A 13807-nucleotide genomic window follows, 5' to 3' on the forward strand; every position below is an offset into this window, starting at 1 on the left:
TTAAAAGTACTGTACCTCACCAACCTGCGGTGTTCTGGAACGCGCTTCTCACAGTCAAACATCCTGCTGCTCACTTATTTAGCTTTCTCTCCCCACTGTGTCGGCAACAGGAGGGCTGTGGTCTGTGCTTGGTTCCCTGTGCCCGACCCCCCAGCCTTGGCTCGGTCCACACTGCATGAACGGATGCGTGTAGCCCCAGAAGCCGGCTCGAAAGGCCTCCTCTGCCCCTCCCTTTCTTCCTGCTCTGCAGGGAGCCTCCCTGCCTCCCCAGTCTGGCCTAAACTCTAGCTCAGGGAGGCAGGGACACTCCTGTAAACCGTGAGAGGGAGGCTGCTGCTTGGCGTGGGAGGAAATTCACAGGAGGGGCTGCGACCACAAGGATGGCAGTGGGCTTCGCTGCGACCCCATCCTCAGGGCTATTGATCGTCAAATATTTCCAAGAAGTTTTGGGCTCGTGGAGGGTTGAAGAGGGGTGGTAAACGGGGATCAACACTTATAGCAAGGCTCATGATCTACAAGCAACATGGACGACAACTAAAATTAAATGCAGCCTGGACCCTAAGCACACAGGACCCTGACATCCCCCCTGCCCCACTACTTTAGGGAGAGCAGAAAAAGTCGTGGAGCCGTCAGCAGCGGATCCCACCTCCGTCAAGCCCCGCCCACATACCAACCCTTCTTTGGCCCAAGCTCGTGGTCCTGCCCACCCATTCCCCGATTGGATGTTTCCCAGACACGCCCCTTCCGGCGGCTCTGGCGTGCCTCCTCCCGCCTCCTCTGTCTGCGCGCGGGAACGGGGCTCCCGCGCGCACCCAAAGGGGGCTGTCGTATGGCGACCCCGGAGGGGGCGCCCCCTGGGGCTGAGGGTGCGGGGCCTGAGCCCTGGGCGCCCCTTGAAGCTCCCGCCCGCCTGCTGCTGCAGGCGCTGCAGGCCGGGTCCGACGGGGCGCGGCGCGGCCTTGGGGTGCTGCGGGCGCTGGGCCGCCGCGACGGGGATCCCTTCAGCTGGGGCGACCTCCTGGGGGCGCTGTGCCGGGAGGAGCCGGCGCTGCGGGGCCCTGGCGGCCCCCTGGAGCTGTAAGTCCCTGTCAGTGCCGCCGGACGGAGCCCAGAGAGGTTAAATTGTTCCCAGGGCGAGGGGAGGAGGGGCCTCCCGTGGGCGGAAGTGGAAGTGGAGTCAAATCGACTTTGACCGAATAGTTCTACCTCTAAAAACCGAGTGTGCAGCCGGGTGTGGTGGTGCACACCTGTAATCAGGAGGCTGGGGCAGGAGGATCACTGCGAGTTGGAGGCCAGCCTGGGATACGTAATGAGTTCAAGAGCATCTTGAACTACATAGTGTGAGACCCTGTCTCCAAAAAAAAAAAAAAAAATCGAATGTATTCTTGCGGTATAAGTGCTCACATACAAAGCGGACACCTGTGTTAAAATTATATACAGTATCCTGGAGTATTATTTTTGCCTGAAATATGGCAATGAACTTTTTTCATCACATAAAACAAGCTTGGGCCTATTAAAGAATAGGTTCCAATGTTGAATTGTTTAGCTGAAATGAAGTCCAGGAGTTCAAAGAGCAGGGCTGGATGATGATAGATGTTCAGTAAACGCTTGTCAGTGGCCCTTGGGCTGTCCCTTCTCCATCCGCTTGGCCTCTTCTGGGGTGCAGCTCCCTTTGCGTGGTGCTCTGACTGCTTGCTTTCCCTCGGCTACCCAGGAGGCCGCTGCTGCTGCGCCTGCCCCAGTTCTGCCAGAGGAACCTGCTGTCCCTGCTGATGGCTGTACGGCCTTCGATGCCTGAAAGCCAGCTCCTGCCTGTGCTGCGGATTGCCCGACAGGACCGGGTCTCTGCCCCTGATGCCTGGCTCCAGGCCCTGGGGAGGTTGCTGCAGAGAGACCTTGGGCCCGGTGTCTCCTTGGAGGGAGCCTCCGTGCTGTCAGAAGGGTGCCGGGCGCAGCTCCGAAGCCTTTGTAGGCGGCTGGGCCAGGGAGGCAGGAGGTTGAAACTGCCCAGGGCTCCAGACCTCGAGGAAGAGGAGGACAGGGAGTCCCAGCAGTGTGGGAAACGGAGGCAACGGCCAGGGGAAGAGACTGGCAATCCTGAGGGGGAGAAGGCCCCCAAAAGGTTCCGAAGTGGGGAAAGGGAAGAAGAGGAAGATGATCACAAGGAGAGACCAGGAGCCCTGTCCTTGGAATCCCTGGTGGCTGGAGGAGCAGCATCACCCCTGAGGAAAGAGCCCCTCGTCATGGGAGCCGGGCCCTGTGGTGCTTGCCAGAGTCCAGGGGAGGCGGAGGGCCGATGGGCCAGTGTGGAGCTGCCCGGAGCCCTGCAGGTCCAGTGAGGGGAGGCTGTATTTGGAGTCACCGTTTAGGAGAAGGCCAGCTGGGCACTTTCCCAGTGAGATGACTGCTGTCTGTGGATTGAGGGTGGGCACGTGTGAGGAGGGGGCTGGGAAGGGAGCTGTGGGAAGTGGGAGCCTCCGTTCTCCTGATGTCTGCTGTGGGGCTGCTAAAGGGTGCGGCCCAGGGGAGGCCCGTCCTGCCAGCACCCAGCCTGCGCTGGCCTGAGTCCACCTCGCCGGGGTCAGCACACAGAAACCCCATCTAGCAGATTCTTAGGCCTTTGCAAGATGGGCTTCATGTTCTTGGAGCTCTCATCTACCTTCTTGCTCCGCTGCCAGAGCAGCTGGCATGGGGCTTGGGGCTGCTCGTGGGGCAGGGACTTGGCAGTGACGGCTTCTCCCCCACAGGCCCAGGTGCCCAGGCTGCAGCAGCTGCTGAGGACCTTCGGGGAGGTGAGTGGCCCGGCCCTGCACGCAGTAGCCCTCCCTCCACCTTCTGCCCAGGGCAGCCCCAGCGCATGCGCAGGCTGGTGGGGGAGGCGGGGCTGCCAGGGCACAGCCAGCCCTGGGCACAGCTCCTTCCCTGGGCAGCACCTTCTAGAATCTCAGCCACACACTTCACTGGTGGAAGGGGTGGCCTCTGGGACTTGTCACAGGGTCTCTGCAGGCCTGATGTGGCTTTGCCTCCCCAGGGATTGGGGGGGCTGGGGGATACCCCCCCAAAAGAGCTGCAGCTTCTCCATGAATGCAGTCCTGGCCAGGTAAGACCAGAAAGCCTGCCGGGCCCTGGGGATATGCCGTCCCCTTCCCTACCTTTCCCCATTTCTGTCTCGCTACTTCTGGGGAATTGGGGAGGGAATTTCATCTTTTCTGTCTCTCGGGTGGGGGTCACCCCGAGTGCTTCTGAGCCTGGTCTCCTCCCCAGGTGAGGGGGGCAGTTCCTGTCGCCTTACCTTGCCCCAGAGCAGCCTTGTTCCGCCCCTACTGGCCATTTGGCTGGTGCCAGCATAGCAGAGCCGGATCGAGCATTTGTGTGTCCCCATCCTGTGGCAGGTGGAGCAGCTGTGTGCCCAGCTGCAGCTCCCCCAACTCTCGGACGCCAGCCTCCTGCAGCTGTGCACCTGGCTGCTGGCCCTGTCCCCAGGCCTCAGCATCAGCAATGCCACTGTGCTGGCCAGGAGCCTCTTTCTGGGCCGAGTAGGTGCTCTGGGAGGCACTGGGAGTTCTGGGGACAGCGGGGTGGGTATGGGCCCCCTGGAGGGGCTGCTGCTGAGACACCGTCCTGGAAGCCTGGTGCAAGGGAGGCCCCCTGGCTGGGTACCCACTTAGCTCTTTTGTGCCCCAGAACCTTCCAGAAGCTGACGGAGAGGCTTCTGAGGATTGGGGGGCTGGGGATGGGACCTATGTGTCCTTTCCACAGGGTGGGTCTATGCGAGTCCTCAGGAAAAGCACTTGGTTGTTTTCTCCGTCATAACACATCATCGTCTGAGAGATGTGTCCGATAAACATTTATTGAAAGCTGGGTGCAGTGGCACCTGCCTGTAATCCCTGCACTCAGGGAGGCTGAGGCAGGAGGATTGCAAGTTTGAAGCCAGCCTGGGCAATTTAGCAACTTAGTGAGAACCTGTCTCAAAATTTAAAAAATTTTAGGGCCGGGGATTTAGCTCAGTGGCACCATGCCTGCCTTGCAAATGCAAGGTCCTGAGTTCGATCCTGGTACAAAAAAAGAAATTAAAAATTTTTAAAAGGGTTGCGGATGTAGCTCACTGCAGAGGCCTGAGATTCAATCCCCGGTACCACACACACACACACACACACACAAATAATAATAATTTTAAAATAAATAAACATAAAAATAAAAAGGCCTGGGCACAAGCCCCAAGTATCACCAAAAAGTTATCACTGAAGGGAGGAGAGTGAGTTAGCATTTCCGGTCCCTCCCTGCAGGTCCTCTCCCTGACCTCCTCAGCCTCCCGGCTGCTCAGAACCGCGCTGACCTCCTTCTGTGCCAGCTACCCCTACCCAGTCTGCAGCGCCCTCCTGGGCACCGTGCTGCAGGCCCCAGGCACAGGTAACGCCAGACCCAACCCCAGGCCCACAGGCCTGCCCTCTTCCCAGCACCCTCGCCCAGCCTGGCCCTGGGTTGGGGAAGCAGTGAGTAAAGATGCCTGTTGCTTCCCCGCCCAGGTCCGGCACAAACAGAGTTGCTGTGTCACCTGATGAAGGACGAGTCCCTGGAGCCAGATGCTCAGGCCCTCATGCTGGGGTGAGTGTGCAAGCCCCGTGCCCTTAATGCCCATCTTCTCCCCAAGGCTGGGCTCCTCCTGCCACCGCCGCTGTGGGAGCCAGCAGGGTCCTGCCTGCCGCAGTGCCTCAAAGTCCCCGTCATGGTCTTGTGCCTTGCACCTGTGTGCCCCTGCAGGCTGCACCTTTCTGGCCCAGGACTGCCGTCTTCCCCAGTTCCGCCTCAGGCCTCGGGGCTAGCTCCGTGTGAGGCACTGCAGAATGGGGACCTGAGGCTGTCCCCGGCCCCCGGCCTGTGTGGAGTAGGAGCTGGGTGCCCGGGCTTGGTGAGAGGCCAGGCTGTGCTCACGAGGCCACTGCTGTGCAGGCAGATCTTGGAGCTGTCCTGGAAGGAGGAGACTTTCCTGGTATTGCAGGCGCTCCTGGAGCGGCAGGTGAGCCATGGCCTTGGAGACGAAAGAGAAGGGACGGGCAAGGGTCTCTGGAGGACTCGGGCTTCTGGGTTTCCAAGTCCTAGGTGAGGGAAGGCCAAGTGGGACAGCTGCCCTCCTCAGGGTGCCCGCGACACTGGGAGATCCTACAGTTTGTAAGGCTGGGAGCAAAGAGCTGACTGTGCAGTCCATCTAGCTCTGCCCGTTACTAGCTGCAGACCTTGTGGCAGAATTTTTTGATGTGTGTATGAATTTAATTTTCTTTTTTTGGTACCTGGGATCGAACTCAGGACCTTGCGCTTGAGAGCCAGGCAGTGGAACCACTGACCTAGATCCCCAGCCCTATGAATTTAATTTTTGACTGGATAATAGATTCACACGTTCACGCATTTATTTATATCTTAGTCACTTTCTCGTCACTGAGACACAATACCAGACACCTGCAATTTAAAGCAGGAGGGATTTATTTTGGCTCAAGGTTTCAGAAGTCTCAGACCAGGCATGGTTGGCGACTCTGAGGCAGGGACAGCATGGTGGAGGCCTGGGAGGAAGAAAGCTGCTCCCATGATGGCAGCCAGGAGGCAGAGAGAGAAGAGAAGAGCCAAGGAGGGAGATGGGCCCGGCCAGGTCACACTTGCTGTGACTCCCTGCAACCAGGCCCCATCTGACAGCACCTTCAGCTCTGGACTCATGGTGGATTCATCCACTGATGAGCACAACACCCCCGATCCAGTCACCTTCCAAAAGCCCCAGCTGTCAGGGTGGGAGGCTTTGGGGGGGTCATTGCAGATCCAAACCACAACATCATCTGTCTGTCCATCCATCCATCCATCCATCCTCCCATTCACCCACCCATCCATCCAGAGGTATTGAGGATTGGCAGCCAGGAACCAAAGTGGGGGCTGGGGCTGCAGCCCCCTCAAGGGCAAGCACTCAATAACCTACTTTCCTCCCATGAGGCCCCACCTCCCACCTGGGAACCAAGCTTTTGGCACATGGGGTTTTGGGGACATCCCAGAACCACACGGATAGAACTCTTACATAAGCAGGCTCACCTGGCTGGGAAATGGGGGTTCTGAGAGCTGAATCCAGGGGTGGCTGGATGAAGGGCCAGCCCTTTCTTATGTCACTGCTCCATCTCCCAATCATGCAGGTGGAGATGACACCTGAGAAGCTCAGTGTCCTGATGGAGAAACTCTGTAAAGAGGGTCTGGCAGCCACCGCCTCTGTGGCCTATGCCAAGCTCATGCTGACAGTGATGACCAAGTACCAGGCCAGCGTGAGTGTCAAGGGGGCCACGGGACTGGTCCTACTGGCAAGGCTGCTCTGGACCTGCCAGAAGGGTACAGATCATTTTCGAGGGATAAAGCCCCAAGCATTTGCCAAGGAAACTGCATGTTCACGCCCAGAATGTGGGCTTGGGGGTTAGATCTGCTCGGGCTCATTCATCCAGCCAGCATCGCCCTGGGCCAGGTGCGTGTGGGGGACGCAGAGTGACCGTGATGCACTCCCTCCCCTTGAGTGACCGTGTCCCCAGCCCTGGGCTAGTGAGAGGGAGAGGACATGGCAGTCAGATAGCTCCGTGGGGCATGCGGCAGCAGTGGGAGAAGGGGGGCTGAGCCTTGCTTTGGCTGGGAGCTGGGCCTGGCTCCTGACTCACAGGTGGCAGCCGAGTGCTGAGGAGGGACAGGGCCTTCTGGGCAGTGGTGCAGTGTAGGCAGTGCAGGCCCAAGGTGTGCGTGGCTGGGCCTAAGAGTGTGGGCGTGGTGGGGAGGGGCTGAGGTCGGAGAGCAGAAGCACTCACAGTGAACATGCCATTGCTCTTGCTCCGTCCGGGCACAGTTCTGACCCCTTCGTGTATGTGAACTTGCTAGAATATTCCGTAGATCTAGGCCTAGGCGTGACACTGCCATGAGCGGGTTCTCTGCCTCTCTCTCTCCCCCTCCCTCCCCTTTCCCCTCTCTTTCTCACTTGCTCACTCTCTTTCCTGAGATAGGGTCTTGCCATGTTGCCCAGGCTGGTCTCAAACTCCTGAGCTGAAATGATCCTCCTGCCTCAGCCTCCCTGGTAGCTGGGACTACAGGTGTGCCATAGTGCCTGGCAGCACCGTTTTATAGATGAGGAATTAAGACTCAGGTGAAAGCAGTTTGCTCAAGGTCTCACTGCCAGGCTGGCAGCGTTTTATGGAGGCCCTGTAGGTCATGGGCTGGAGCTTTACCTGTAGTTTTCTCTTGAGGGCTGTATGTTCTTGGCTGTTGTTTTACATTTTTTTTCTTCTCCCTCCCCGCCCATCTCCTCTTCTTTCTTCTCCCTCTCCTTCAGGGTCACAACCATAGAGTTCAAACTCACTATGTAGCTGAGGCTGGCCTTGAACTCATCATCCTCCTGCCTCGGCCTCCGGAGTCAGTGCTGGGATTATAGCAGCTCCTCACCCCCACCCATAGTTGGTGTTTTACCCTTTTCTTGAGGATCATAGGCACAGGCTCATCTGGATTTCCTGACACTTGCTGCAGCCCCTCCCAGAGAAGTGGAAACAGAAGTGTGCATCTGATGCAGTCTCGGGCTGCTTCTCCTCCCTGGTGCTTGAGTCCTGGCTTCCCTCTCTGCCCTTCCACAGAGCCCGTGGGTAGAGGCCAGGGGAAGAACAGCTGCCCGCCCTTACGGGTTCCTCCTTGTCCCCAGATCACTGAGACCCAGAGGCTGGGCCTGGCTGGGGCCCTGGAGACCCACACTACCTTCCTGCGGAAGTCCCTGCAGGCTGCCCTGAGACGCCTGGCTCGCTGACTGTCAGCCACCCTCCTGGAGCCCCGACACCAGCTTCTGCCTGCGCCACCTTGTCCCGAGCCCTGGCCTCAGGTTAAAGGCAGAGCCCAGTGTCTTTGGGACCGACTTCCCCCTGGCAGCTGGGCTGAGGGTGGGATGCACTGTGCTCGCAGAGGATGCTGGGCTGGCTCAGTCCTCACTGCTGCTCAGGGTGCAGGAACAGAGACTCCAGAGTAATTTACCCATAGTATTTAATAAACAGCAGGAAGCTCGGTGACTCCTGTTAGGAGCAGCATCTGCCTTCCCGTTGACCCTGGGTGTGTGTTGAAACTTCCCGCTCTCCCTGCTCAGTGACAAGGGCATTTGCTTCCCAGGGAGGGGAAGGTTGTAGAGTGTTGGTCCTGAATTCATTCAGATTTTGTGGGCCAGTACCATGTGGTGCACCCACCGCAGCCCTGTCCTAGATGACGGTCGCATGGGTGAGGTGCTCAGCCACCACTGGGGGATTGGTGTGGGGGCTTAAAGGTGCGAGTGACTCTGTGGCACTGAGGAAGGGTTTGGGCAGGTGACGCAGAGGGCACTGCTGGGCTCTCCTGGACTGCTCACCTGTCAGGCAGAAGTGGGCGTGCAGTGCTCTGGGCCTCTGTGTCCCCCAGCACCTGGCTAGGTGCCTCATGTGGAAAACAAACGTTCACTAGTGCACGTTCCCTGCCGCCCCCAGTGCAGGTGGGGCCAGGATCAGAGCTGGCTTCCCGGGCACTTCCTAGGAGTCCCTGCCACAGCAAGATGGTGCAGGAGGGAGGTCAGGCTGAGGGCTAAAGCCTGGTTTTGAGAACAGAGGCTGGTGCAGAGGGCAGAGGACACGGGCAGAAGTCTGAAGGACGGATGTGCCAGAATCAGCGGTCCTCACCGTGCTGTCCCCTGCCTGTCACAGGACCCTGCTCCCACAGAAGGCAGGATACGGGGCCAAGATAACCTTAGTGGCAACGCTTGGGTCCAGAAGATGGATGCGGGCTGGTGAAGGGGCGGGTGAGCACCTTCTCAGCTCTGTGGCCAAAGGAGAGCTATCCTGACCCTATCCTAATTGCCTACTCACCAGATGCTTTTTCAGTTCTGCGAATCTCAAGAACAAAAATAATTTCCTAGTGTGCCCCCCTGCAGCTCCCAGGTCTCTCACAGGGATGGGCCAGCCAGCCGGTACCTGCCCCAGGCCCTCCCGCCTGATTCACCGGAGTGAAAGAAAACAGTTCACTCGATTATTGTGCAAAACGAAGGTCAGGCGAGGTTAAATACGGGGTCTGGCACGAGATCTGGACTCCGTGCTGGGCCTCAGACTCTGCCCTTAGCTAAGAGCCAGGCGGACCGCAGCTCGGCGAACGGGACAAGGGCGGAGAGGAGCACCACCGGGCTTCCTCGGGTCCCGCGGCGCATTCTAGCGGCGCCCTCCAGCGGCGGCATCCGGCAGTGCTCACGGCTGAGCGCCCGCACCACCCTCTGGACCAAAGCCCGCGGGAACAGGGAATTTCTCGCGAGAGCAGGACCATTATTTCTGCGCATGCTCGGGCTAGCTAGTTTCTTTTCCGGTTACCGCCGCGCCAGGAACCATGAGGTAGCTGTATTTTAGAGTGCTATCCGCGTCCATCTGTGCTTCTAGACGCCTTGCCGACAGTTTTGTGGCCGGCGGGGCATTATTTGCACTGCGTCGGTCCCTGTGGGTCTGTTTCCCGCCAGGTTCTGAGCCTCAGTCTCCTCACCCAGAGCCGGGAGGTCGCGGGGCGGCGAAGGTTGTCTCGGCGGCGGGCCAGCTCCGAACGTTCTCGTTTCTCCTTTGCAGCAGCAAAGTCTCCCGGGACACCCTGTACGAGGCGGTGCGCGAGGTCCTGCATGGGAACCAGCGCAAGAAGCGGAAGTGAGCGGGCTTGCCGGGGCGCGGGGCCGGCGGCGTCGGCGCTGGCGGCTCGGTAACGCTGTCCCCCCCCCCAAGGTTTTTGGAGACCGTGGAGCTGCAGATCAGCTTGAAAAACTATGACCCTCAGAAGGACAAGCGCTTCTCGGGCACCGTCAGGTTGGCACCGCTCTGACCCCGCTCGGCCCTCGGTGCCCTTGGCCCCGCTGAGCCCGGGCCGCGCGGACCCCCACCCTGGGTCTTAAAACAAGAGGGGAGGCGTGGGGAGGCCTCGGCCGAGCCCGCCGCCCAGCCTGAGGAAGCCAGGCTGGCGCTGGTGACGACGCCCCCGGGTAAGGCTGGCGCCCGGCCCCGCCCCGGCCCGGCCCGGCCCGGCCCGGCCGGCCTGGCCTGGCCTGGCCTGGCCTGGCCTCTCCTGACCTGACCGCGTCTCCCGCGCAGGCTGAAATCCACGCCCCGCCCCAAGTTCTCCGTGTGCGTCCTGGGCGATCAGCAGCACTGCGATGAGGCCAAGGCGGTGGACATCCCCCACATGGACATCGAGGCGCTGAAGAAGCTCAACAAGAACAAGAAGCTGGTCAAGAAGCTGGGTGGGCACTGCGGGGGGTGCGACCTGCACGGAAGAGGCTCTCGAACCCGGGGCCTTGGGCTGACCGCCTTCCTTCTCCCCAGCCCGCCCCCTCTGGTTTCATCTTGAGTCAGGGCTCGCGGAATTGCTCAGGGGGGTTGGACTTGTAACCGCGCTTCCTCAGCCTCCCCGAGAGGTGGGTTTTTAAAACAGGCGGCAGCTGGCTGGGGGAGTGCGCCTGTGATCCCCGCGCTTGGGAGGCTGAGGCCGGAGGATCGCGGTGAGTCACGGGCCAGCTTGGGTTAGGTGAGATGTGGGTTTTAGTTTTTTTTGGTACCGGGGATCGAACTTGGGACCTTGAGCTTGCGAAGCAGGCAGCAGAACCACCGAGCTAAATCCCCAGCCCCTACAATGTGGGGTTTTTTTTTTTTCTTTGTTACCAGGGTTTGAACTCAGGACCTTGCACTTGCGAGGCAGGCGGTGGAACTACTGAGCTAAATTTCCGGCCCCACATGACATCGTGTTTGAAAAAACAAAACGGGGTCGGGGAGTAGTGTGGGGGCCAATTGCTGTGGGTGGCAAAGCAGCCTGAGTGGAGGTTTTAGTTTTATGAACGTTGGGCTTCTAGGTCCCAAGGCCGTAACTGAATGCCAGAGTCTTGGAGCCAACCCCTAGTGTGAGAAAACAGTAAGTGAAGGTTTGGCCTTTTAATATTTTTTTGAGGCGTGTGCTTTTTTGTGGGTTTTTTTGGTACCAGGGATCAAACTCAGGTCCTTGCGCTTGCGCAGCAGGCGGCGAAACCACTGAGCTAAATCCCTGGCCCATTTTGTTTTATTTTTGAGATAAAGTCTTGTTTTGTAGTTCAGGCTGGCCTGGGATAGACTCACTGTGTAGCCCAGGCAGGCTTCAAACTCAGCAGTCATCCTGCCTCAGCCTCCCAAGTACTGGGACTATAGGCGTGTGCCATCACCTTGTGGTCTTTAAGGGAGGAGGCCAAATGCTGGCTTTAAACAGATGCAGTATTTTTGGGTCACCTAACTCAAGGTAATGAGGGCAAACACTTCACCTGTGGAAAACATGTCAGGTGAGTTTTTAGGTTCACTAGCCCAGTGCTGTGAATTGGAATTTGCTAGTTTGGTTTTGGTCCCTACTGTGGTCTACACAGCGGTGTCAGAGCTAGTTTCAAAGGTCCTCTGTTGTCATGGCCAAGGCCCCAGCTAGGGCATGAGAGGCCGGACTTAAGCCCAGCCAGTGTGGGCAGAGCAGCCTCCGGCCTCGCTCTTGTACTGTAGGTTGTGGGTTCCTAGGGTCTTAGGCTGCCAGGTTTCAGGATGCAAAACTGCATTTGTGTATGGAAGTAGCCACTTAAAATACACTATCCAGTAAATCACAGCTGCTTAAGGCAGGAAGATAACAAGTTCAAATCCAGTCCTGGAAAATGTAGCAAGACCTTGTCTCAAAATAGAGCGGGATAGGGGTGCAGCTCGTGTCTCCCTGGGGTGAGTTCTCAGTACTATAAACACCCTGTCCTGGGAGCGGGAGAGAAGATGCTACTTAGAAGTCGCGTCTGTGTTGGCTCAGGTGCTTCTCTGGCCTGGTGACCATGTCCAGCACCCCCCACCCCCTGGCTGGCTAGAAAGCATGCTGTGTTTCTTGTTTGCAGCCAAGAAGTACGATGCCTTTCTGGCCTCCGAGTCTCTGATCAAGCAGATCCCACGGATCCTGGGCCCTGGCCTCAATAAGGCCGGCAAGTTCCCCTCCCTGCTGACCCACAATGAGAACATGGCAGCCAAAGTGGACGAGGTGAAGTCCACCATCAAGTTCCAGATGAAGAAGGTAGCGGGCCCCTCGCCCCAATGCCTGTGTTCAGCTTTGTTGCCTGGGCCCCAGCGTGGGCTGCCGGGAGCTGGAATAGCTTTGCTCCTCCCTGGCCTCACCCAATCCTGTCCCTCCACCCAGGTGCTCTGTCTGGCTGTGGCCGTCGGACATGTGAAGATGACAGACGATGAGCTGGTGTACAACATCCACCTGGCTGTCAACTTCCTGGTGTCACTGCTCAAGAAGAACTGGCAGAACGTGCGGGCCCTGTACATCAAGAGCACCATGGGCAAGCCCCAGCGCCTGTACTAGGCACCCCTAATAAATGTGGGTGCCACCACACTGCCCTGTCTGTCCTGTCCGCCTGTAACTGGGGTGGTGGTTTGTTGTGTGTGGACTTGCAGCCTCGGGGTTGGTGACAGTTGCTGTGTGTGGTTTGTCACCCTGGCAACAGGCACTCGGGTGCCAGCTAGAGGGCAGACTCTGGCTGGCCGAGCTGTGTGGTTTCCTTCTGACCAGTGTGACAGCAGGGCAGCCAGGCCACAGCAGCTTCCTGGAACCCTGGACTCTCCTGTTCTCTGTCCAGCCACGAACGAGAGACAGGACCTTCACAGGAAGGCACTGGTGTGGGGCTTCCAGTGGCGCCTCAGTTCCCAAACTCGATTCTTTCTGTGATTCTGGTCAAAACTGAGCTGGATGAGAACTGAATCAAATTGAGGGGTTGGGTTCAATGTTAACCTTACTGGAGATTTCGATTTAGTTTTCGTCCACTTCGGTTTATGACCAGATTTGCGGAGAGAATTGAGTGTCCCATGTCCGTCAAGGGTTGTAAGTGTGGGCTTCCGGGGCCCTGTTGTGCCAACCCTGGAGTGAGCACAGCGGTGTCTGGGGAGATGCAGGCCAGTGGAGGGGCTGTGTGGGAAGCAGCAATGCGTGCTGTCTTGTCAGGGTAGAAATTTCCCGGCTCCGACGGCTTTGGAGTGTAGTGGGCAGTGTGGTGTCGGTCCAACCCCTGGTGCAGATTTGCTTTTGCTGGACCTAGGTAAACAGGGCTGACTTTGTCCGCTGAGTTGTTTGGGGGAGCCAGGGTCTGGTCCCAGCCTCCCGGGCTCAAGCAGTCCTGCCTCAGCCTGCCCCCTGGCTGGACTCCAGGTGAGCCACCACGTGACCTCACAGGTGCGAGGCTAACTACGGTCGGCATCAAAGCTTCATGCTGGCGAAGCATGAGAGGGATTTCTGCACAGACTCCCGAATGGCTTAGGCAGGCCCGTGTGGTGGGGACCACGTGCGTGCGTGCATGGTGGTCAGAGCCTGCTGCTTCCTTGTCCTGTCCAGTAATGCGAGCTGCCTACCCCAGCTGTGTCCCTTCCCCGGTGAGGACGGAGAAGGTCTGAGCTAGCCACGGCTGAGCTGTGGGCGACAGAGAGGAGTGGCAGTGAGCAGCCTGGAGGTCCGCAGGGTCAGCGGTGGCCCCGAGAGATGACAGGCGCTGCCTTCCAGCTGTGTGGTGCCGAGTCCTTGGTCTTCGGGCTGGAAAGGCAGTGCTGAAAGTGAAGAGCTTCCTGTGGGCCTGGGCCCTGCCCTGACAGGTTTCTCAGTGGAGTCTTAACGGGGCCCTTCCTGTGCGACAGCCTGGCCCCTCTTCCTGCGGTGCTCAAGGCAGGAGGCCACCCGGCTGGCCAGGGATCTGAAGGCAGGGCTCTGGAAGCGGAGTCCGAAGTACAGGTTCTGGTTTCTC

General features: G+C 58.7%; 2 protein-coding genes and 1 long non-coding RNA gene across 8 annotated transcripts; all 3 read left to right on the forward strand.

The window, feature by feature from the left end:
* Positions 1 to 751: 751 nt before the first annotated feature.
* Positions 752 to 9053, forward strand: Fance (FA complementation group E). Of its 6 annotated transcripts, none has more exons than XR_002395716.2 (11): positions 752 to 1077; positions 1715 to 2330; positions 2748 to 2792; positions 3032 to 3100; positions 3393 to 3536; positions 4287 to 4410; positions 4527 to 4605; positions 4762 to 5017; positions 6168 to 6293; positions 7337 to 7593; positions 7697 to 8088. XR_002395716.2 is itself a non-coding variant. In XM_004846713.4 (10 exons), the coding sequence occupies exons 1-10, from the start codon at positions 830 to 832 to the stop codon at positions 7796 to 7798; spliced, it is 1809 nt and encodes a 602-aa protein (XP_004846770.1). In that variant the 5' UTR covers positions 754 to 829; the 3' UTR covers positions 7799 to 8088. The 6 variants fall into 6 exon arrangements, 4 of the variants coding, with proteins under 4 accessions (XP_021115601.1, XP_021115603.1, XP_004846770.1 ...); XR_002395715.2 differs by lacking the exon at positions 7337 to 7593 and adding an exon at positions 8712 to 9053 and having other exon boundaries at positions 754 to 1077; positions 7697 to 7870; XM_004846713.4 differs by lacking the exon at positions 7337 to 7593 and having other exon boundaries at positions 754 to 1077.
* Positions 9054 to 9222: 169 nt separating this feature from the next.
* Rpl10a (ribosomal protein L10a) lies at positions 9223 to 12421 on the forward strand. Its single transcript, XM_004846711.3, has 6 exons — positions 9223 to 9386; positions 9612 to 9686; positions 9762 to 9842; positions 10125 to 10273; positions 11915 to 12087; positions 12211 to 12421. The coding sequence occupies exons 1-6, from the start codon at positions 9382 to 9384 to the stop codon at positions 12379 to 12381; spliced, it is 654 nt and encodes a 217-aa protein (XP_004846768.1). The 5' UTR covers positions 9223 to 9381; the 3' UTR covers positions 12382 to 12421.
* LOC147825511 (uncharacterized) lies at positions 10280 to 11098 on the forward strand. The gene is made up of 2 exons (XR_015440228.1): positions 10280 to 10531; positions 10880 to 11098. It is a non-coding gene; the product is annotated as an uncharacterized LOC147825511 (long non-coding RNA).
* Positions 12422 to 13807: the final 1386 nt, after the last annotated feature.

The sequence above is a fragment of the Heterocephalus glaber genome, unplaced genomic scaffold (assembly GCF_053883595.1).
Source record: "Heterocephalus glaber isolate CG9 unplaced genomic scaffold, H.glaber_assembly_v1.0 deba00001497, whole genome shotgun sequence".
Classification (NCBI taxonomy): Eukaryota; Metazoa; Chordata; class Mammalia; order Rodentia; family Bathyergidae; genus Heterocephalus; species Heterocephalus glaber.

Excerpts from the sequence above, each read along its gene's own strand:
- Fance (XM_004846713.4), top strand. The coding sequence starts at position 830 with ATGGCGACCCCGGAGGGGGCGCCCCCTGGGGCTGAGGGTGCGGGGCCT. Across the intron at positions 3,537-4,286 it reads GGAGCCTCTTTCTGGGCCGA|GTCCTCTCCCTGACCTCCTC; the intron begins GTAGGTGCTCTG and ends CCCTCCCTGCAG. Across the intron at positions 6,294-7,696 it reads TGACCAAGTACCAGGCCAGC|ATCACTGAGACCCAGAGGCT; the intron begins GTGAGTGTCAAG and ends CCTTGTCCCCAG.
- Rpl10a (XM_004846711.3), top strand. Across the intron at positions 9,843-10,124 it reads CGCTTCTCGGGCACCGTCAG|GCTGAAATCCACGCCCCGCC; the intron begins GTTGGCACCGCT and ends TCTCCCGCGCAG. Across the intron at positions 12,088-12,210 it reads TCAAGTTCCAGATGAAGAAG|GTGCTCTGTCTGGCTGTGGC; the intron begins GTAGCGGGCCCC and ends CCCTCCACCCAG.